This window comes from Macaca thibetana, chromosome 13, assembly GCF_024542745.1.
Source record: "Macaca thibetana thibetana isolate TM-01 chromosome 13, ASM2454274v1, whole genome shotgun sequence".
Lineage (NCBI taxonomy): Eukaryota > Metazoa > Chordata > Mammalia > Primates > Cercopithecidae > Macaca > Macaca thibetana.
The window spans coordinates 16,478,139-16,500,607 of record NC_065590.1 but is presented as its reverse complement, the minus strand read 5'-3'; the positions used below and the strand labels follow the sequence as shown (position 1 = coordinate 16,500,607).

Below are 22,469 nucleotides of genomic sequence, written 5' to 3'. Positions count from 1 at the left end.
AAGGTCACAGAAGAAGCTCTAGACAAGTTAAGGCATCATTTTCTCATCTATGAATCAGGTACATTATCAACCTTACCTCATACATTATAAAGATTAAGTTGAGGCAATTCTTAGTGCACAGATCAACATCTAGTGTTTAGTAAGCAATCAATAACGGTTAGTTACTATTATTGCAATTTTTAATTACTATTATGTTTCACAAGAAGCAGATTAAGCAGAAAGACATGACCTGGTTGGAATCATGTTGGGTTCCTTACATTTTTTGGTAGCCAGAGAAGACAGGATCTTTGTGAGGTGCACATCAGCTGCTCAGAGGCTGCTCCAAGCCCACAAGACCCAGCAAAGAAGGGCTGGAAGAAAGGGCATGCGTGGAAGGGAAGGCAGGTGTGTGCAGTGGTTTGCCCTTAGCCCATGGTCCCCGAATGAATGAAGGACGATGGACCACCATGGCCCCAGCATCATCTCTCCTTCTTCCTTCAACTCTCCTTAGTCAGATTCCACAGGGGGAAGGGTGGTGTCAGGGTGAGCCAGGAGGTCACTTTCCTGCTCACTTTTGTAGTTATGGAAGACAGAAGACCAGATAATTCCACATTTGTCTCCATAGAGGAGTCCTCCAGGCAGAAAAAGCCATGGAAAGAGGCAGAGGAGAGCAGCTTTTGTCTGGCAGAGAAAGGTAAGTAGGTAACTTGATTCCTACCCTTATGTGTAGATAAATGCAAAGGGGACGACGGTCATTCCCCTTATCCCCTCACATGTCACGTTCAAACTTCTGAAGGTGAGAAGGGAGGAGCCCAGCGTTTAACACGTGGGTCCCATCCATGATCACATGGGGTCCTCTCTCTCTTCAGCTCCTCTGGCTGCCATTTCTGCTTCATCAGTGGCTGTCCCTGCGCAGAGAACCCCGGGAAAGAGGAGTCAGAAGATGAGGAATGTGGGGGCTATCAAGGCAGGTGTGTGTCCTCCGTCATCCCTCCACTTCCTTGCACCTTCCCTGCACGAAGGGTCAGTTACTGGTGTGTGAGCACTTGTCCCCTTGTCCACACGAGGCAGGGGCTGGTCTTCAGGGTGAGCAGTACAGAAGGCCCAGGGATGCCCGGGTGGGTCACGTCTGTGCTCAATGGAGTCTGTCGTTTCCACAGCTCTGCCTGACGGCAGCCCTCCCGCCTCCGGCTCAGCCTCCTCAGGAGCTCTCACCCAGCGAAGTCCAGGCGGAGGAGGGACCACAATAGGAACATACGGACTGTCAACTATATTGAGGGAACAAAAGTCAGGATGAACAAGAGGAGAAGACCCAGCTACCGCCCTGAGGACCAAGAAGCCTTCTATCGACCGCTTGGTGTGTTCTCCAAGATGGTGGAGCGCCCAGGGCCCTGGGAGCATGCGCAAACCTCCGGGGGCTCCGAGAATCCCAGGAGGCCGGTACACAGAGCCGCCCCTCTTCCAATGCAGTGTGATGGGGGTTTCCTTCCTCCAGGTTCTTGGAGGGAAGGAAAAGAGGCTCATGGCTGAAACACCAAGGGCTGCACCCCCTTCCCACAGAAACCCAGTCAGTGATTCCCCACCGGTCAAGATTTTAGAGATCAGTGAGGAAAGGACAGACGAGATCATGCTCTCTTTGTGCTCAAAGTGGGAGGAGACAAAAAACAAACAGCATATACAAAAATCAGTTGATCTCAGCCAGTGATACAGGCAGACAAGGAAATTTATTTCAAGGCCATGACGACTGGAGATGGAGCATGAGTGAGGCCAGAGACATTAATGAAATGGGAAACTCAGAGACGGTCTGTCTGAGAAGGTGGCATCAGGACCAGAGGCGGGATGAGTGTGGCAGGGTTGGGGAAAACATGGATGTCATGCCATTCACTACAGCCTCACCAGCCACATGTAGCTACTTATGTTTTATTTTAGATGAGTTAAACACACTTTTAACATCCAGTTTGTCAGTTTCACTTGCCACATTTCAAGAGCTCAACAGCCACGTGGGGCTGGCGGCTGCTGCAGAGGACAGCCCAGGTAGAGAGGATCTCCATCATCACAGACAGTGCTGCTGGACAGGGCTCTTCCGAGGGCCAGGCTTACTAGAGAAGAGGCAGGGAGAGGATGACGGTGAGCCACCCACCCTCCCTGCTGTGCCGGGGTCATCATCCTGGGGTAGGGACAGATGGGACCTGGCATTCTCAGGTCTTCTCTAGGAAATGGCCCCTCCAGGGGAGACCTCGAATCAAAGATGGGCCTTCTGCAGAGGAGCAGAGGCCAGGTCACATCTTCCGGAAGGCAGCAAAGTCCAGTGAGCCCAGGGGCCATGAAATTCCCCACCACAGCCCCAGTGCTCAGTGGCAGTGGGACAGGGAGCTTGACACAGCCACAGTATGATGCAGTGAGAGGTCGTGGGGTAACAGAGACCCAGGGCCACATCCAAGCTTTTCAGTTGAGGCAAATGCGTTACACTTTGAGACCCAAGTCACATCTGTGCAGTGAACGAATTTATCACATCCCATTGTGACCCTATTGAGGGTTAAATAACAGTAGCAACATTCACGTCTGCAGTTGAAACCGAACCTGTGTGTGTCAATGCGGGGAGTAGCAGCTGTTGCTGAGGCAAAGCCCAGCACTTCCTGAAGGAAAGGCAGCTGGGTCCCCTACCATGACAGAGGAACTCAGAGAAGGTTCAGGTTTTCCTGCTTTCCTCTGAAACATCCCACAGCCACACACTCAGTCCTGCTTGAAGGGCCTCTCCAAGGCCTCATGACTTCTTCTTTCCTTTGCAGAGGATCCCGTTATCCACAGCTTCTTGGAAGCTGACATTTTCCTCAAAGTGTCTGACAAGGTACCAACAGCACTGGAGTGACAGGGACAAGGGGTCTGCAGAGTCACCGCCCCATGGGGGACAGGCAGAGAGAGTAGAATTTCCATCTGGGCAGAAGCCCTGGAGAAATGCACGCTCGATGCCAGAAGGAAGAGCACGCTGCCCGTCCCTGCCCTGCCTGGAGTTACTGGGAACCCCTCCCTGCCTTCCAATTGCTCATCTCAAGATGGCACAGATATGTGAGACCCACAGCAAGTCCCGCCCTGAGCTGTTTTGCACCCTGTCCTTCGGGCGGGGAAGGTCCCATGGCCCACGCCACACACTCTCCTGCTGCTCCTCCCTGGCCTCCCTCACCAGCCTCTGTCTCCGGCAGTACCTGCTGTCCACGGTGGTGAAGTACTTCGGTTGCGTCGGGCTGCCTGGGCACCGCTACAACCGGATCCACTTCTTCCTGGCCCTGCAAGCACCTCCTCAGGGACCTGCTCTGAAACCTTCCCAGATCCCCGAATCCCATGTTTCCCTCAGCCTGTCCAGACAGCTCAGCCATGCCCTTGTGCTTGGGTTGCGCTTGGTTGTTCTTCTTGGTCACAGAGCAGATGAGACCTTCAGAGGCCATGTGAAGGTGGTGAGGAAGGAAAGGCAATGAGTAAGGTGCTGAGATAATGGAAGCAGTGGGGAAAACACCACTTGCTGCCCAGAGACTGAGTTACCTGAAGACAAAAGCCACTAGGAAATGACCTTGTCAATCCCAGGACCTTGTCTCGGGCTGGGCACAGCATGGGCCCCACAGGCTCGGTGTTGAGGACACCCTGGGGCCCCTATAGATCCGGGTCACCCGGCAGAGAAGGCTCCCCCAGACCCTCTCTCCTCTATGTACTCTGCCTGGGCTCATGGTTCTTCCTAGGTGACCTCTCCCTCCTGTCCCACCTGAGGCTGGCAGCCATGACTCAAGGGGCAGGCGAGCTTACCGTCTTTTCCTGTAACAGCTACATCACCTCCCACATGGAGGAGGACAACCCCACGTCCAAGCAGAGCATCTTCTAGTTCCTGCTGGGCAAGGAGCACTGGCCAGACCTCTACAAGGAGTTCCTGCCGCTGAAGATAGAGTTCTTCCAGGCAATGGGGCACCAAGCCTGGGTCACCCCAGAGGTGTGCGAGGTGTGTGGGGGATGCTGGCCAGCTGGGGAGGTGGAGGGATGAGAGCAGGGCCGGGTCCCCCATCCAGTGCTCACTCCCCTGCATCTCCCTTTCAGATCCAGGCCCAGAATCCACATCACTGGGTCTGGAGTTGGGTGTGCCAGCACGCCCCCTAGGTTCCCAGGGAACGACCAGTGGGGCGTGGACGGGTCTGCAGACGGTCCAAGTGCGTGTGAGCCCTCGCCTGGGGCTGCGCAGAGTCGAGCCAGCTCCTTCCTCTGTACTCCTGAAGGCCCCACCTGGGCTAGAGGGCATGTGGAGGCCCTCCTGCATCCTATTGTAGAGTTTCTTCGTGCATATTAGCACAGAGAGGGCTTTGAGAACTCCTGCGGTAAGAAAGGGTTATATTCTCCAAATGAATTTGATTATGGAAACATGTGCTCTGCAATACCAGGTCTCAACCTGCAGGTCAATTTTTTAGGGAAAACTCTTGTAAATGCTGTTCTTGGTAATAACCTCTGCAGGGTTTTGATCTGAGGTTAAAATTTTAAACATAAATACATGAAACACACTGAGATTCATCCTTTGCGGGAAAGGGACCATCACCACGGTGGTTCTGGGAAAGAAAGAGAAAGACGAATGCCGGCACCCCCTGCTCTGTTGTGTGTGTGCTGCTCCCAGGGAAGCAAGTTACGCTGAGCCAGGCCCTTGAAGGATCTCACTTCTCATGGGCCGAAGGAGCAACCAGGGCTCTCTGGTCTCTGAAAAAATTGGATCACTAGAAACAAAATGGAAAAAAGCACACATACCAAACTGTGAGGATAGACACAAAAGATGAGGCATTTATAGAAACCAATCATCCACTGTCTAGCATCACACCCTTTAGAAGTGATTTCTTTTCCTTCTTTTCTTTTTTTTTGGGGACAGAGTCTCACTCTGTCACCCAGGCTGGAGTGCAGTGGCATGATCCTGGCTCACTGCAACCTCCACCTCCTGGGTTCAAGTGATTCTCCTGCCTCAGCCTCCTGAGTAGCTGGGATTACAGGCGTGTACCACAACATCCAGCTAATTTTTGTATTTTTAGTAGAGACGGGGTTTCGCCATGTTGGCCAGGCTAGTCTTAAACTCCTGACCTCAATGACCCACCCGCCTCAGCCTCCCATAGTGCTGGGATTACAGGTGTGAGCCACCCGTGCCCACCTGATTTCTTTGGTTTAAATTTAGTTTTTAATCTTTGGATTTACTTGAAGTAGAGGGGAGAACTCTAGTGAAATGCATAAGGAACACTTTGCCTGGGCACATGGTTGTAACAGAATGATCCTGTGAACAGCCTGCCACGCTGCAGGCTGTGATGGAACCTATTCTGACCCCAGGAGAAAAGAAATGGGGAGAGAAGAAGGCAGATAAAGCGTGTTCTGAGATAAACCAAGTTGGGTATAACGTTCAATTCATCCACATGCTTTTCATTTGAGATCTCAAGACTCCAAAGAAAAACAGCAGTTGTTGGCCCCCCATGGGTCTCATTGCTTATAAGAGCAGTGGGGAGAGACAGTCGACCTAAGCTCCCCTCTGACGGGCACTAGGGGATGCCATGCTCAGGAGTCTGCCTTCACTGTGCTCTGATCTCCTTCTCTCTTTTCTTGTAGCTCCCGCCCTCCCCCACCTCCCCCCTTCCCCGACAAAGAAGCGGCAAACTTAAATCAACAAGCCAAAAAACAACCCCATTAAAAAGTGAGCAGGCCAGGCACGGTGGCTCAAGCCTGTAATCCCAGCACTTTGGGAGGCCGAGGCGGGTGGATCATGAGGTCAGGAGATCGAGACCATCCTGGCTAACACAGTGAAACCCTGTCTCTACTAAAAATACAAAAAACTAGCCGGGCAAGGTGGCGGGCGCCTGTAGTCCCAGCTACTCGGGAGGCCGACGCAGGAGAATGGCGTAAACCCGGGAGGCGGAGCTTGCAGCGAGCTGAGATCCGGCCACTGCACTCAGCCTGGGTGACAAAGTGAGACTCTGTCTCAAAAAAAAAAAAAAAAAAAAAAAAAAAGTGAGCAAAGTACAGGCAGACACTTCTCAAAAGAAGACATACAAGCAGTCAACAAACATACGAAAATATGCTCAATATCACTAATCGCTAATCATCCATGAAATACAAACCAAAACCACAATGAAAGACCATCTCACCCCAGTTAGATTGGCTATTGTTTTAAAAAAAAAAAAAAAAAAAAGTCAAACAATGACACATGCTGGGAAGGCTGCAGAGAAAAGGGATCACTTACACACTGCTGGTGGGAATGTCAATTAGTTCAGCCACTGTGGAAAGCAGTGTGGAGATTGCTCGGAGAACGTAAGAGTGCTGCCATTTGACCCAGCAATCCCATTACTGAGTGTATCTATCGAATGGAAAAGAAATTGTTCTATCAAAAAGACACATGCACTCGTGTTCATCCCAGCACTATTCACAATAGCAAAGACATGGAATAAACCCAGGGGCCCGCCACTGGTGGATTGTATAAAGAATCACCAGCCTGATAAGTAGCAGGGCAGGTTTTCATTTCCTCAGTCCAGGCTTTCTCTGAACACTTATGTAAGGCTGTACTGAAAGCACAGTGAGACCCACCGCTGCAGCTGTGAGATCGGTGCCACCCAGGTGAGTCTGTACAGGGGTTAGGAAATTGCAGAGAAATTTTGGCATTTTAGAGAGCAACTGAGGATTTGAGACTGGAAAAGAAAATTGAACAGCACTAGAAGCTTGGGGGAGGTGACCAGGAGGCTAGAAATTCTAGAAGCAAAGCCTAGTCCCTGGGTGGCAGTGGGTGGTTTTGGTGGGACTCAGGGATGGGGACGAGTTTACATCTGAGTCATTGCATCCCTCAAGGGATCATGGCGTTTGTTCAGAGATCCCAACAGGAAAGAAAGGAGGCAGAGGACAGAGAAGCTCCTGTAAACTTCCAGAAACTCAGGAGTGGAGACACCTGCCACAGCTGGTATTAGCTTCCTGCAGCCAGGAGTGTGCCATCTGCCCTGTGTCTGCTGTAGCCAGTGCAGGAGACTAAAGGCTTCATCTCCTCCTCTATCCTCCAGGCCCTGCACGGGCATCTGCCCCTGGAAGACTCTCATCTGGCACTACATGTGAAGAACAGCTGGAAGCTGAGGAGAGACAAAAGGAGGCAGTGAAGACGCCAAGCTGACTGACATCCAGCCCACCCATGGGGCGCAGTGAGATCAGCCACAAATGAATTAGTGCAACACAGCGGGGAGTTTGGAGGGAAGTGACGCTGGAGACACCACCTATGCCCTGCTCTGTGGATTTACAGAAATTTGCACAGAACATGGAGTGAGAAAGGTTTCCAGCTGATGAAACTGCCTTAATTTCTGAACTGGTACAATAAGCAGCACTTATAATATTCTTACTTTTATTTTTATTTTTTGAGATGGAGTCTTGCTCTATTGCCTAGGCTGAAGTGCAATGGCGCGATCTCAGCTCACTGCAACCTCTGCCTCCCTGGTTCAAGATTCTGCTGCCTTAGCCTCCCGAGTAGCTGAGATTACAGCCATGTGCCGCCACACCTGGCTAATTTTTTTTTTTTTTTAGTAGGGATGGGGTTTCGCCATGTTGGCCAGGCTGGTCTCAAACTTCTGACCTCAGGTGATCCGCCCCCCTTGGCCTTCCAAAGTGCTGGGATTACAGGCGTGAGCCACCATGCCTGGCCTAAAATATTCTTGATACGCACAAAAGTGAACATAAGACAAATGAAAGAAACCCGAGTGACTTCCAACCTCCACCCTATGTTAAGCTCCCCTAATGATGTAACCATGTGGATCACGAGCTAGTGCGCCTGAGTTCTTGAAGCACGTGGCCTACAGCGTCACAAGGAAGAGTGCCTGAGTGTGACAGATCCCTTAACTACAGAGACAAGGCAAGCACTGAGAATTAAGACTTTCCAGTTATTTATAAATTGTATTGAATTTGGTATAAAATTTTTATTTTAGGCTGGGTGCAGTGGCTCATACCTGTAATCCCAGCACTTTGGGAGGCTGAGGCAGGAGGATCACTAGAGGCCAGGAGTCTGAGACCAGACGGCACCATAGCAATACTTCATCTCTACAGAAATTTTAAAAATTTAGCTGGGTGTGGTGGTATGCACCTGCAGTCCCATTCACTCAGGAGGCTGAGGCTGGAGGATTGCTTGAACCCAGAAAGTTGAGCCTGCAGTGAGCTGGAATGAGTTACGGTCATGTCACTGACTCTAGGCTGGGAAACAGAGGGAGACTCTGTCTCAGTCAATCAATAACTTATTTTAAGATTTCATATTATAATAATGTACCATACGAAATAGGATGAAATCTTTTTAGCTATGAGAAAAAAAAATTTAAATCAAGGTGCTTGTTAAGTGACCAAGAAAGCAACACACAGATTAATTCAGTTAATCAAATTCCAAGATACACAAAGCCTTTGTTTTTCCAAAGGTGTAAAGAAGAGTATGTCTGCTTTTGAAATGTGTTCATAAACTCTTCCTGGTGCCAAGTCCTTTTCACTTACATTTAATCATTGCTTCCTCCTAAGAGTCTGTTGGACTGGAAATGCAGGCAGTACTGGACCAGGTTCAGGGTGCGGTATAGGAAGCATGGTTGAAAGCCAGCTTCATCACAGTTGTGAAGGGTGCTTTGGGGCAGTCAACCTCCCTCCCTGAGCCACAGGGATCTCACTCGAGGAGGGGCAGGACCGGTGCCATCTAAGGGATCTGTTAGCACTGACATTTGATGCAAGTGTCTGATCAGTGGGTCTCCCTGCCTGAAACCTGAAGGTCCTGACTGCCCTGAGCAGCCCCTCCTGCCCATTCCAGCTTCCCTTTCACCCAAAGACATAAGACAGAGGATGTTGGGCAGGCAAGTCCATCCTTATCCACAGGTAAGAGTTAAGGATACAGTTGTAGAGGGTTTTTATTTCAATTTTTTTTTCTGCAGCTTGTGACGTAATGAGAAGCAACCAATGTTATTTCAGAGAGGGGGGAACCTGGGCAGCTCTTGGAAGCAGGAAAAGGCCACCACTTGGGAAACTTTGTACACGGGCGTGGATATCTGTGGGGTGCTCGTGGGCGCTGAGAGGCAGCCAGCCCAGGTACACTGTCCAGAGTGGCCACCTCTCCCACCTCACCTCTGCTTCCTTCCCCTGCTGGCTGGAGATAGCATGCGCTAAGGATACAGAGGGGATCAGATCCTGTGTCCTCCCCTACAGCTTAATTGGCATGATCCTCACACAGTGAGACATTTCCCCCCAAATTTGGTCAGCATGAGGATGGGGGACCTCAGAAGAGAGGCCTTCAACCCCACATGGGGGAGGCAACAAAGTCTTCCTGGTTTGGACTTTCATATGCTCTGGCTTCTACTCCAAATCCTGGCCCACACTCTGACCCATCTGCCCACAGGCACCCTGGCCTCCCACCGAGTGGGTGTGCACAGATCATCAGGCTGAGAGGTGAAAGACCCCCACCTTCTTGCTTCCTCTGGGATGTCAGGGGACCCCCTGAGCTGAGACATGCCCCTCACCATGAGCTGTGGAGTCAGCTAGTTACTAGACAGAGGGTGAGAAAATGGCCTTATTCAAGGCAGACTGGGCAGCACGCGGCAAGGTTCTATAGGGTTTCAACCTGGGTCTCCTGCTAGGTCCTTCAGAAGACCCACAAGGGAGGAGCACAGACATCAGTGTCTACTGGGGAAAGAACAAGCGCTCTGAGTGTATGTGTAAATTGTATGGTTTCTTTAATTTTGTCTATGGAAGCAGTGATACCTATTTCTATCTATCTAAGTAGAAAAGAGGGACACAGGGAATTAGTAAGTGAGGAACCATGCTGTAACTGGCATAACATCCTCACCAGCATCTGCCTCTCCTCCCAGTCCTGGGCACACTAAGTAGAGCAGTATGACTACTTCCGGCCAACAGGCTTTAACAGGAAATGATTTGTGTTGTTTCTGGGCCAAAACACTTAACAGCCAAATGTTTTTCTGCAGCTCTTCCCTCACAGCCATGGCTCTAAGGAGGCTGCAGGTTCTGGATGGTGAGAGCCATACCCTCAGGATTTTTTGAGGGTCCAGAAATAGCTAACATGGATTTATCTGATGATCCAGCAGGCCTACTCAAGGGCTGACTTCCCAGCTAATCAGACGGCCTAAAAATGCTGCTTCCAGACCATCTGCAGTCTTTCTGTCCTCTCTCTTTTAAAGCTGATATTTGCTTTCGTCGACGATGTTCTAAAAGCTGTTCTCCCTTAAGTATGAGTTAATATGTGTGCAAACAACTAGATGTCTCTCCAATCGTTCTTTATTCAGGGAAAAGCACACAGTCGTAAACAATGGAGAGTGAAGACAGTAACAATTGGTTTGATATTGAATTTTTAAAATCTTGATTCAAAAGGAATTTTCATCATCTACCACTTAAAATTTTATTTTTAATTAGAAGAAAACTATGTAAGTGTGAAGAGAAGCACATTTCAGCCTCTCAGTCAGCCCCTTCATGCCTCCGCTTCACATCCGGGAATAAGCGAGTCCTTGGGGCAGGCACGCAAATGGGAGGACACGGAGAGGCCAGAGAAAACCGCTGGGCCTCTAGGAGCATGCCTTCCAAGTGTAGCCCGCAGAGACAAATGCCACGTGGGGTTTTGCCAAAATCTCAATGGAAACATTTCCATTTGCTTTAATTTATTTTTAAAGTCAGACAACACAGCTCAGGATGTGGAAGAAATATGAAGTCAGTGGATGAAGATCTTGCTTCTACCAGCTTATGATCCCACTGGCCGTCTAGGAAGCACAGGACACACATCAGCATCTGAACAACAGAGAGCATTCTTCCTCCTGTGTTGGCAACTCGAAGCTGGAGGTGCCTTTATATGGACATTTTTCATCATCCACTAGTCCAGAAATCCCTCCCGTGTACAGACGTACATTCTGTAAATCTTGGGTAAATATGGATTGTTTTGTTTTTAAATACAATTTCTAAAGAGCCGTCTGTAGTAATTTCTTATTTTATCTATTTAGAGCAGGTTTTGTGTATTAGTCTGCCTAGGCTGCCATAACAAAACACCACAGACTGGGTGGTTTCAACAGGGGAAATGTATTTCTTGCAAGTCTGGAGGCTGGAGGTCCATGATCGAGGTGCTAGTCAAGTCTGTTCCTGGTAAGGGCTCTTCTTGCCTTGCAGAATGGCCGACTTCTCACTGCATCTTCACGTGGCAGAGAGAGAAAGAAAAATCTCTCTTCCTCTGCTTAGGAGACCACCAATTCTATTGAATTAAGACCCCACCCTTATGATGACCTCATTTAACCTTAGTAATCTCCTAAATGCCCCATTGCCAAATACAGCCACACAGGGGTTAGGGCCTCAATATACAATTCTGAGAGGACACAATTCAGTCCATAGTACTTCATGTTGAGCAACTGAGGGCAAAAATCTCCTTCTCCTGCTTAAGGTGATCACATCATGAGAATGTCTGGCATTGTCACCAGAAGTACAAACTTATTTTAGATGGGACAACTGCGACATCTGAGGAAATGCTAACACGCTCTTTTGCCACAGAAAGTAAAACTTTATGATATAGCTTCTTTTAAAACTGCGTTTTTGAACATAGTCACTTCACCTGTACCACCACAGTTCAAAGACTTTAAAAATCAATATTCACTCCAGCACCCACTGCTCTATTCTCTAAGTCCAAAACTAAAGCAATCATCGAGAGTTTTGAAAACAAACCAAAAACTTTATTTACAAAAGTAAACTGTAACTTGCTTTTACGTATCATATAATGTTAATGACCGCAGGAACAGATGTAAAATACACTGAGGTTTGTGCAGCTCACTTCCCCCTAGTTATATCATAAAACTTTATAAACATTGCTTTAGCTTTGATGTTTGGTCACGTTTTTGTGCAGAAGTCACGTCTCAGGGTAGGTTCACCACCAGACACGGTCACATCACCATTGGCTGCGGATTTCCAAGAAGCAGAGGAGCCAATCTCAGCAAAGCTCGCACTGGCATTTTTAGCTGCTTAAATTTGAAGAGCAGTTCGGCAAAGCTCGTGCTCCCTACAACGGAAATGGGGCAGGAAGGTCACGTCTCTAAATAAATTCAGCCGTACCTCTCCTTTCAAGGAAGCTTCAGAAACACAGTCACGTTGAAAACAGGCATTTTTCCCTTTGAAAATGATTATCCAAAGACAATATTTAAAATCATGAAATTCCCTAATACACTGTAATGTAAGTTGAGTATCCCTTTTCCAAAATGCTTAGGAAGAGAGGTGTTTTGGATTCTGGATTTTTTTGGATTTTGGAATATCTGCATTACACCTACCAGCTGAGCATTCTTAATCTGAAAATCCCAAATCCAAAATGCTGGAATGAGCATTTCCTCTGAGCATCATGTTGGCGCTCAAAACATTTTCGATTTCAAACACTTCAGATTTCAGGGTAAGGATACTCAACCTGAATATGATTTGATAGAATTTACCCATTCTAGACTTCAGAAAGTGACCTATAACTATATGTGAAACTACTAATATTGTTTAAGTGTATATATATATATATATATAATTCTTTAAATATAATGAGCAAAAGTGCCTGTCTACCTTCAATTACTATCTAAGTGGTATCTTACTGGTTCTAATGCAGTTGACCACTGAACAACTCTGCTTGTCCATCCTGGCCTGAAAAGAAAGTCTATGCTTTAAAATGTCTTCCTTTTACTTTTAGCAGTTTGACTATTAATGTGACTAGGTATGGTTTTCTTTGTATTCATCCTGCTTAGGGTTCACTGTGGGTTAATATTTAACACCATTTTTCAAAATTCTTAGCTTCTGTCTCTTCAAATATTGCTTCTAACTCATTCTCTCTCTCCTCTTATTCTCTTATTCCAACTCCATACATATTTGATTTTTTTTCCCCACGGTTTCTACATATCTCTTGTACTCTTCTCTGTATTTCCCACCCATTCTTCCCTCTGTGCTTCAGTCTGTTTACTTTCTACTCGTCTTCCAGCAGATAAGTGTGTTCCAGTTCACTTCAAATAATCCAATACTGAGATCTTCATTTCAGTTATTACATTTTTCAGTTCTAGACTTTCCATTTAACTCTTTTTTATTGATTCCAGGTTTCTGGTGACACTCCCATCCTTCTCTCTATTTTCCTGGAAATATTAGTCATAGTTATTTTAAGTCCCAGTATGATAACTCCAATATCTGAATCACACATAGGTCTGTTTCTATTATCTGTTTTTTTTTTTATTATTATTATGTCTCGTAATTTTTTATTCAACACTGAATCCTGTAGACCAGAAATTGCAGAGGCTCTGGGTATGTTTTCTTTCTCCTATGAAGGTTACGTTTTCTTCTGCTAGGTGGGGACAAAGCATGCAGATCACCTCAGTTCTGCTCAAGGCTAATTGTAGGTCTAGTCCGCTTGGAGGGAAACTGAAGCACACCAGGTCTAAACATAGGCTAGAGCAGGCTTAGGGCCTGGCCAAGCTATTAATTCACCTGAGGAGCTGGGATGCTGATCAGAGCCACTTCACTTCAACAAGTCTTGAATTCCACCCTTTGTCTCCTCGGTCCTATGCTGCTGCAGACACTTTTGCTTACATTTTTGGCCTTGTGGCTTCTGCTAGATCTCTTGAAGTCTTACCCCATATATATGAAGGCTAAAATGTCGTAAGTAACTCAAGGGAAAGGTACATCCAGATTTTGAGTTATGATTCCTATTGTTCTCTCCTGCCTGCGATTTTGTTCCTCAAGTTCTAGGCTCTTGGACAATCACAAACCCAGCCTCTGGCTCCTCAGCCTTGCAGCACTGCTGCCTTTTGCTGGGACTCTACTTCTTGTGCTATGAACTGGCAAATGCCTTTGGGGGAGAAGCTAGAGTGAACAGAAAGCTCTCCCTGTTGTACTTCCCTTTTCTTATGTTTTTGTTTTTTGTTTTTTGGTTTTTGGTTTTTTAGCTTTTATACTTGTTTTGGAGGGCAAGTGAGTCCAATACAAGCAATTCCATCATGGCCGTAACTAGAAGTCCCTAGATAGTAAACTTTTATCAGAGGCTTTCAAAACAGCAAAAAAACTAGTAATGTAATTAAACTTCAAGTTTAAATGATTAAATGGAACAATCTCTGCCTTTCTCAAAAAAAATTTTTTTTGTATATATTTTAGTATATACTAAAAAAAATTTTTAGACCAGTGTTTGGGGCTCTGTGAAGAAGAATCCATCCTTTTCTGAATAAAAATGAAAGTTATTCATGTAAAAAGTTGATAATTTTTTTCTTTTTTGCTCCAAAACAGTTCCTAGCAATGACACTGCAACATTAATGAAGAGGAAAGTCAAACTAGGGACAATAACTAATTAGAAACTCTTCCTACCAAGAAACTAGAACATAAAGGGGTAGGTAACAGAGGTACCGAAGAGAGGACTCAGATATGCGATTACCTTCTAGTCCTATAGGCGGCAGGTGCCGTGGAGCTGGCACAGAGTGGTAGACGAGGAAGCAGGCCAGCATGCTCAGCTGCGATTCCTCCAAGGGCTGCCCGCTGAGGTAGGCGTGCACACACATATCACCCCCGGCTGTGAGAGAAACAAATGGAACTGAACCAACTGATGACAGAACTGAGAGGCACAAGAAATATCTTCTTTCTATTACTTTTTCATCAAGAACTTATAAGCAGGTTCTACAGCTGGTACTGAGTACTGAGGCTACGGTGACAAGCTAGACTGAGTCCCTGTCATTGTAGAGTTTAGAGTGTTGTTGCGGAAGACAGATATTACACAAATAATGACACAAACAAATGCATAATTATGAACTGTGAGAGTGCTATAAAGGTGCAGTGGTCACTGTGGTTGTCTCCCCAAAATACCCCTTCACACCCCACCCTCCACCATGTATTAGAATATTTGATGGGACAGACTTCAGCTCCAGAACTAGATCCTTATTAGTCTTGGCCAGCGGTTCTCAAGCTTTCCCATGTATCACAATCCCCTGGAGGGCTTGTTAAATCACAGATGAGTGGGCCCCACTCCCCACACAGAGCACAGAGCACAGAGTTTCTGATTCAGTAGGTCTGCGGTAGGGCCAGAAAAACTCCATTTCTAACAAGTTCCCAGGTCATGCTGCTCCACGAACCACACTTTGAGAATCACCGGTCTTGGGTGATCAAGGCAATCCCATTCCCCTGATACAGTGTTAGTTCAGAGACAGGCAGACCCAGGCCATTTTTTCAATAAGAGACAGTCTCTGCCACAGGGATAGATTGAGGGTGTGCATGAGATGCAACTCAGAGCCAGAAACCTGAGGAGGTACTTAATGACATGCTTGCTGGAGGCTCCAGGGAAAGAAATCCCCTCATTCTCATCACAAAGCTCCTAGAAGCAACTCTTCTTCTTCCTCTGGGCATCATGCTGAGCTAGAGGTGAACATGTTATAGCCATTTTATTACCATCCAAAAAAAGCACTGAGGATAAAGTCATGGCACAGAATGTAGCTGATGGAACCTCAGAGAAACGGAGTTGAAGACAATGGAATAAGATGACCCTTTACATGCCCTACCTGTGGACTTCTAATAACATAAGCAGATTTGTGTCCTCACTGTTTAAAGACAGCTTAAGTCAGGTCTTCTGTTACTTGCAAACAAAGGCATTTAGATGCAGAAAAAAAGTTGAGAGCATGAGCGGGCAGGCAATAGATGGCAGGAAAGCTGCCTGAGGTAGAGTGGTCTTGGAAGGCCTGGGAGGCAAGGTCATTAAAACTGAGGCTGCAAGGATAAATATGAGTTGGACAGGTGAAGAATGAGAGGAAAAGCTTCTAGGGAGGGAAAACAGCATATTCAATGGCCCCACAGTGAAAAGGAGCTCAGTGTTTTTGAGGAAGTAGAAGAGGCCAGCGTGGTGTGAGGAGCAAGTGGTGTAAAAGAGGCTTTGTTGAGGAAAACAGGTGCCTTGCAGGTCACACAGGTCCTGGTGCCACACAGTAGGGATTTCTTTCATAGCTGAATCAGGAGTCTTTGAAAAGCTTTAAGCAGGAGTGTTAGATCAGTTCATTCTTTAAAAGACTGTTCTGTCAGTTAACTTGAGATGATTAGAATGGAGATGAGAAAAAGCAAGGAGGCTATTTAGGAGGCTATAACAGTGGTCCAGGCACAAAATAATCATTCTCTTCTAGGCAGAAGTAGTAAAATGTGGACAAATTCAAGAAATATCTATGATGAGGATTGAAGGCTTCAGCAATGGGTCAGTCATGGCAGAGGAGGGGAGAAGGGAAGGAGGGAAAGGAGCAAGGATGACTTCCAAAAGGGTCAACAAAGGAATGACAGTGAAATGGTGACAAATACTGAGAAAGAATTTAAAATAGGATTATTTTAAAAATCGGGAAAGTCTGCTGTGACGAAGTCAAGGAAGGCCCATCTCAAGAAGCAAAATGTAGCTAAAAGCCTCACCGTTGTAGAGATGGAGTGAGATGAAAACTGTAGACTCCACTGAATACAGTTGCGAGGATGTCGGTCTACTGGGAGGGGGGAAACGTTTAGGTTTGGGGGAGGCAGCAGAGGGAGAAAGATCAAAGGAGAACAGATGAGATTCTTCTTTGAGCAGCTCATCATGAAGGAGAGCATCATGGTTCAGCCTCTCTTCAATGACTTTCTCAAGCCTACTAGCATTTTGTTTCACTGATTTTCTCTATTGTTTTTGTTTTTGGTTTCATTGGTTTCTGCTTTTATTTGCTTGCTTTGGGTTTATTTTGCTTTCCTACTGCACTTGACAAGTCTTAAAAAAAAAAAAAAAGGACAATACCAAAAATTGCATTGCATTCCACTGCTGGTGGGAAAGTAAAATGACACAATTGGGAAAACTGAGTGTGGCAGTGGGTGAAGGTACAGATGATGCAAAAACAGGAGAATGCTGGCAACTACTAAAATTGGTGTTGAGGTTTATTACACTAGTCTACTTTGTATATTCTTTAAATTTCCATAACAAAATATGAAAAAGTTAATAAAACTTTTTAAAGTGTTTAAACTTGAAACCCGCTTTCTTTGCCTAAGACTGTAATTTGAGGAGATAAATACTGTACAAAACATTTATATAGGCCAGGTGCTATGGCTCACGCCTGTAATCCCAGCACTTTGGGAGGCCAAGGCACATGGATCACAAGGTCAGGAGTTTGAGACCAGCCTGACCAACTTGGTGAAGCCCCATTTCTACTAAAAATACAAAAATTAGCCGGGTGTGGTGACAGGCGCCTGTAATCCCAGCTACTCAGGAGGCTGAGGCAGGACACTCACTTGAACCCGGGAGGCGGAGCATGCAGTGAGCTGAGATCGCGCCACTGCACTCCACCCTGGTGACAGAGCAAGACTCCATATCAAAACAAAAAACTGACATTTATGTAATATCAATTGGCTGCATTTTCAGATTAGTGTAGTGATTTCATGGGTTATCTCAGATCTAATGAGTTATTAGTGAATGACCCTGAAAGTCCACATATGCATCTGTGATTTTTACTCACAAATATGAATGCAATTTCCAATTTTCACTTAATTTATTGTTCTCTACCCCAATGTCACTGCTAGCGCTTGTAAGAGAGGAGACCATATATTTAAGAGGTTTTTTTAAAAAAAATTCTAGTTTTTCACTAGAAAATAAACACATTTTTGATAAATCTGAGTGGCAAGTCAAATTCAATGGAGGCTCACAGCAATACTGGAAACCACCAAATGCACTAAAGAGCAACAAGACAATCAGGGCCCTGTTTTAGAGAATGTTCTAGTCACTGCCAAAGTTCCATACATTATAGGAAATGTGCAAATCAGAGAATCTGCAAAGATTTAAGGAAGTATTTTTTATCAATAGCAAAGGTCTGCCATAGGTGATCAAATGTTAAATTGAATAAAAACGAAACACCAAAACCTATGAAATAACATGTTTTTCCCCAAAAGTGAGGATAAAATTGACTACCAAAAAAATTTTGAAGCTATATGATCTTTGAATCTGAACAGGAAATGACAAATAGAATGTAGCTGTTAAATATAAACATGGAGAGTCTGAAATTAGGCTTTCCAAGTATATCCCTCACAACCTGGTTTACAATTTAATTTTTTTCAGAAGTTTATTTCCTAGTGTTACAGGTGGATAAACTGAATTATATTCAAACACTTAGTGTCTATTGATTACTAATAGCTTTCACTAATCAAAGCAAGAATTGTTTCTACTACTATTACTAAGGTTAGTATTAACCCAAAGCAAGCAACTGTCAGATATTTACTGGGAGCATTTGGATGAACTAAAAAGAATGAAAAGATCAAGAAGTCTACTCCTGAAAATCAGTTTCAGGTGTATTTAACACATAAGATACATTTCCGTAAATCTAAAGGCCCCATCACTTGCCTCATGTAAGTCAGAATCACTTCTACACTGTTAACGAGTAACTACAATTTCCTTGCAATCACAAATCCTGCTGATAGAAAGCCACCACTGTGACATCACATAGCTGTGCAGTCCCAGGTTTTCAAAACTGAGTTGGTACAACAAGCTCACTCAGCAAGCACACGTCAAGTTCTACGTGTACATGGGGTACCAGTACAAAAACGGGATGGCTGCTGGCCTCAGGCAGGCGACAGGCCACACACCTAGGAAATGGGAGACAGAGGCACCGGAAAGGAAATGTGATCTGATGCTAGGGAAGAGAGAACAAGGTCCTGAGCACCAAGTGGTATTTAAAATGCTATAAATATTCTCTGTCTGGGCCAGATGCATTTTTCCAAAGAGGCTGAAGCAGATAATCAAAGCCTAATTCATCTAGCTGGAAACATTAAATCTATAGCCATTCTTGCTTATACTCAGATTTATCTTGCTTACCAATGAAAAAAAAAGTTACAACAGAAAAGCCTGAACCGAATGTATCTCAAAAGCACAGGAGCGCCGTGCTACGATGCTACTATTACCTTGTAGCCACTGGTCCAGGGTATTATCGATGGTGCACTTCACAACAGGGAGGAATTCCGAGTTCATAAAGAGCCCCCGCTTAGGGTGGTTCTGCAGCCGCTCCTGATGGCTTCGGGAGCTGAAAAACTCTAACACTAACTTTATCTGCCAAAGTTCAGAAGTCTCAGACATTTCTCTTCTCCCAAGTCTTCTTATAGCCTTGAAGAGGAAAGAGGACAACAATCCATTTAATCAAAGAGTTCTCTGCCTCTTCATCAGAGTTGTAGACTGAGTATTCTTTAAACGTGGCTCCTAATTATAAAGGGTGGTGGGGGATCCATTCTGTGTTTTGAGGCGGTCTGCCCACAGAGGAGCCATCACTGGGTAGAGGTGCACGGCTCACCTCCTTCAATATGGCCCTACATGAGCAGCTTGCAGGGAAAAGTAACAAAGGTGAATGAGCTCATTCTTGGCTCAACAGCTCCGAATAACCAAGACCCAAAAGGTCACAGCCAGTCACCTCTGGAAAACTCAAGCCGGGTACAATGACATGGCAGGGATCCAGGGGGGCAGAGGGCAAAGGAACACTACTAATAATAGTGCCCTTGGGATCCATCTGCAAGTCACTACAGCTGCAACCAGAGGAGATATTCATGCATAAAGACCTGCCACCCATGACTGCGAAGGTGTGAGGGTTCAGAGGGTAAAAAGACACATTCTCAGCCAGCAACTTAAAAACACAACTTGTTATTTGGCTGCTGTACAGAGAAGTACTGTGAGAAGCAGTGCCAGCGTGGATGCCATATATCCATATTTGCCAACCAAAAAAGGGTGGATTCCAGACAATAATAGCATTCTGGGCCTATTTAGTTATACTGGAACTTGGCTTTTAATTAACAATGTTACTTAACACTGTGTGTTTTCTGGTTTGGGGGAATTATCCTCTGACTAAGTATGTTTCTCCATTCAGCTTTCTAGCAAATTATTTTACCATTAAAGGTAATTTCTCTTAGACACTGAGTCTCAGATGCTCAGCTGTGACCTTATTATATTCACTTAAACAGCTGTTTAAAACTAGATTCTGGATCTCACCCCAGAAATTCTGATTCAATAGATGAGGCATGGAATTAGAGGATCTGTATTTTTAAGATACCAAGGCAAATTTTTGCCAGGTTAGAAAACTACTGGCTTGGCTTAACTGCAAATCTGGGTCTGAAAGATATGATAATAATGAAAAGGCATATGTATTACTATTTGCCTGAAGTGAATAAATTGGTCTGATCCTTTAAGAACAGTATTAAGCATTACTTTCTGCATTACCCCTTTAGGCTCTTTTAAAACATCAATAACAAGAGAAATTTAAAAATGAACTCCAACGCCCTAGATAACTACATATATACTCTGTAACCTCTTGCAAGCTTCATCACATAAGTCTAATTTCATAGTACTGCCATCGTTAGGGCTCTGTTTGTCCACTAACTACTCACATGCAGACTTCTACAAAGAGGCAGTGCAAGGAGGAAGGCAAAAATAAAATGGGAGAGAGGGAGGGAGTGCTCTCCTCCTCTCTCAGTCAGGGGAGATAACAGGGAGGAAGGGCAACCCTTAGAGGAAGACAGCTTCCCAAGGGGCACTCCTGTCAACACAAAGCCCAAGCTTTTTGGAATTTTGAGAGCTTTCAAATTTTATATGGTTTCCTTTCTTAAATTTCCAAAAGCAAATGGGAAACTAAAAGGAAGGACACTAGGAACCTTACCACACTATTCAGTGAGTTACTTGAACTGCAGGACAAATTTCACCAGAATCGGTATAGGTTTTTGGATCCATACCTGATCCATTGCTATGTATGCAGGCAACATCTCTGGGGTCTCCTGGGTAACACATTCATAGAGTACTGAAGAAAAGAGATCCAGAATTTCCTGTTTCTGCAGAAAATCAGAAGCTTTTTGTAGCACAAAGTATATTCCAAAAACAATTCAAAAACCAATTGTATAGTACTACTATGGCCCATTCTTAAGTTCTATAATGAATCACATAAAAGTAACACTACAATCTTTTAAAAAAGCCATAGCACATGTAACATTAAACAATTAAAAAAGTTAAGTCCCAAGAGACAGTTAAGGATAGTAAGTGCTACAGAAGAGAGGAATGGACCAAACTAGGATAAAATGAGTAGACAGGACATCACAGAGCTATGCCTTGGGTTGGGCTGGGAAGAGTAGGATCCAGAAAGGAAACAGAGTAACAAAGCTGCAAGAAAAAAACACTGACCAGAACAAGTTTAGGGGAGGCAGCAGAGTCAAGTCCAGCTGGGGTTAAGGGCAGGCATGGGCTTTATTAGAGACCCGTGACCTTGAGTGCACAGCCCAGCTCTTACTAGCTGTGTGATCTTGGGCATGTAACATCTCTCAGTGGCAGTTTCCTCATCTGTAAGCCCACAATGACAAAATACCTATCCTCAGGGTCATAATTTTAAGTATTAGCAGAGTATCCAATATATAGTAAAGATTCAATAAGTAAGAGAGGGGAAGGTTATTTTACTTAATCCTCAAAACAATACTGTAAAGTAGGTTCTATTATAATCACTTTTAGAAATGAGGAAACTACACTTTGGAGAGGTTGAGAAATTTTCTGAAGGCCATATACACTTGTAGACAATAGGCTATCAATCCTAGATATCTAATTCTATATCCAATCTTTCCTTCTCTGTATGGTGGATTAAACCAAAGATCTGGGCCAGGCACAATGGCTCAAGCCTATAATCCCAGCACTTTGGGAGTCCAAGGTGGGAGGATCATTTGAGCCCAGGAGTTCAAGACCAACCTGGGCAATATAGTGAGACTCCATCTCTACAAAAATTAAAAAAAAAAAAAAAATTAGCCATGGTGGTTACACGCCTGTAGTCTCAGCTACTCAGGAGCCTGAGGTGGAAGGATGGCTTCAGTCCGGGAGGTCAAGGATGTAGTGAACCATGATCACATCACTGCACTCCAGCCTGGGCAACAGAAAAAATCGGCCCTATCTCAAAAAACAAAAACCAAAAAAATAAAGAAAAATCTGCTAAGCACCCTTGGAATCTTGAAGGCAACAGGTATATAAACAAGAAAAAGAAGGGTTATAATATACAGATGAAACAGTTAATGCAATTACATAAAAATAAGAGAAAGGCGGTAAACACTGAAAACATAAAGCAGAATATGAATGGGCATCATTCTCGTAGGTGACAGAAACTATCATCTGTCAAAATTAATGTCTTACAAATGTTGTTTCTTCTATCAAGATAGAAGGTTGCTAAATGCAATAGTTTTAGGCTATGCAAATCTACACGTGCCAAGCAAAAGTCATCCCATGTGACTCACGTATGTCATCAATCTCAAAGATAGATATAGATAGTACAGATGTTTTGGGTGACCCATACATAGACATACTAACGAATGCTGGTCCTGGGGCTCAGCAAACCATAGAATATATACCTGACCCATGTTCACAGTTGGTTTGCAGAAATAGTCAGCAAATGACAGAAGTGCTGGATCAGAAGTGAATGCTGAGATTGTTTCTGGCTAAAAAAAAACAAACAACCACAACAGTATAA

The 22,469-nt window shown here is 45.1% G+C and overlaps 1 protein-coding gene and 1 long non-coding RNA gene across 4 annotated transcripts in view; one reads left to right on the top strand and one right to left on the bottom strand.

Moving 5' to 3' along the window:
- Positions 1 to 587: 587 nt before the first annotated feature.
- LOC126933451 (uncharacterized) lies at positions 588 to 3,945 on the top strand. Its single transcript, XR_007718591.1, has 5 exons — positions 588 to 673; positions 849 to 950; positions 1,140 to 1,336; positions 2,769 to 2,827; positions 3,793 to 3,945. It is a non-coding gene; the product is annotated as an uncharacterized LOC126933451 (long non-coding RNA).
- A 7,732-nt stretch (positions 3,946 to 11,677) lies between these two features.
- ANAPC1 (anaphase promoting complex subunit 1) overlaps positions 11,678 to 22,469 on the bottom strand; it is a 118,391-nt gene continuing 107,599 nt past the window's right edge. For all 3 annotated transcript variants that reach the window (XM_050752989.1, XM_050752990.1, XM_050752991.1), the window contains 5 exons: positions 22,351 to 22,437; positions 20,707 to 20,802; positions 18,898 to 19,096; positions 14,399 to 14,533; positions 11,678 to 12,016 (listed from right to left, as the gene is read on the bottom strand). In XM_050752989.1, the coding sequence (XP_050608946.1) occupies positions 11,901 to 12,016; positions 14,399 to 14,533; positions 18,898 to 19,096; positions 20,707 to 20,802; positions 22,351 to 22,437 (633 nt within the window). In that variant the 3' untranslated portion in view covers positions 11,678 to 11,900. The remainder of the gene's footprint in view (positions 12,017 to 14,398; positions 14,534 to 18,897; positions 19,097 to 20,706; positions 20,803 to 22,350; positions 22,438 to 22,469) is intronic.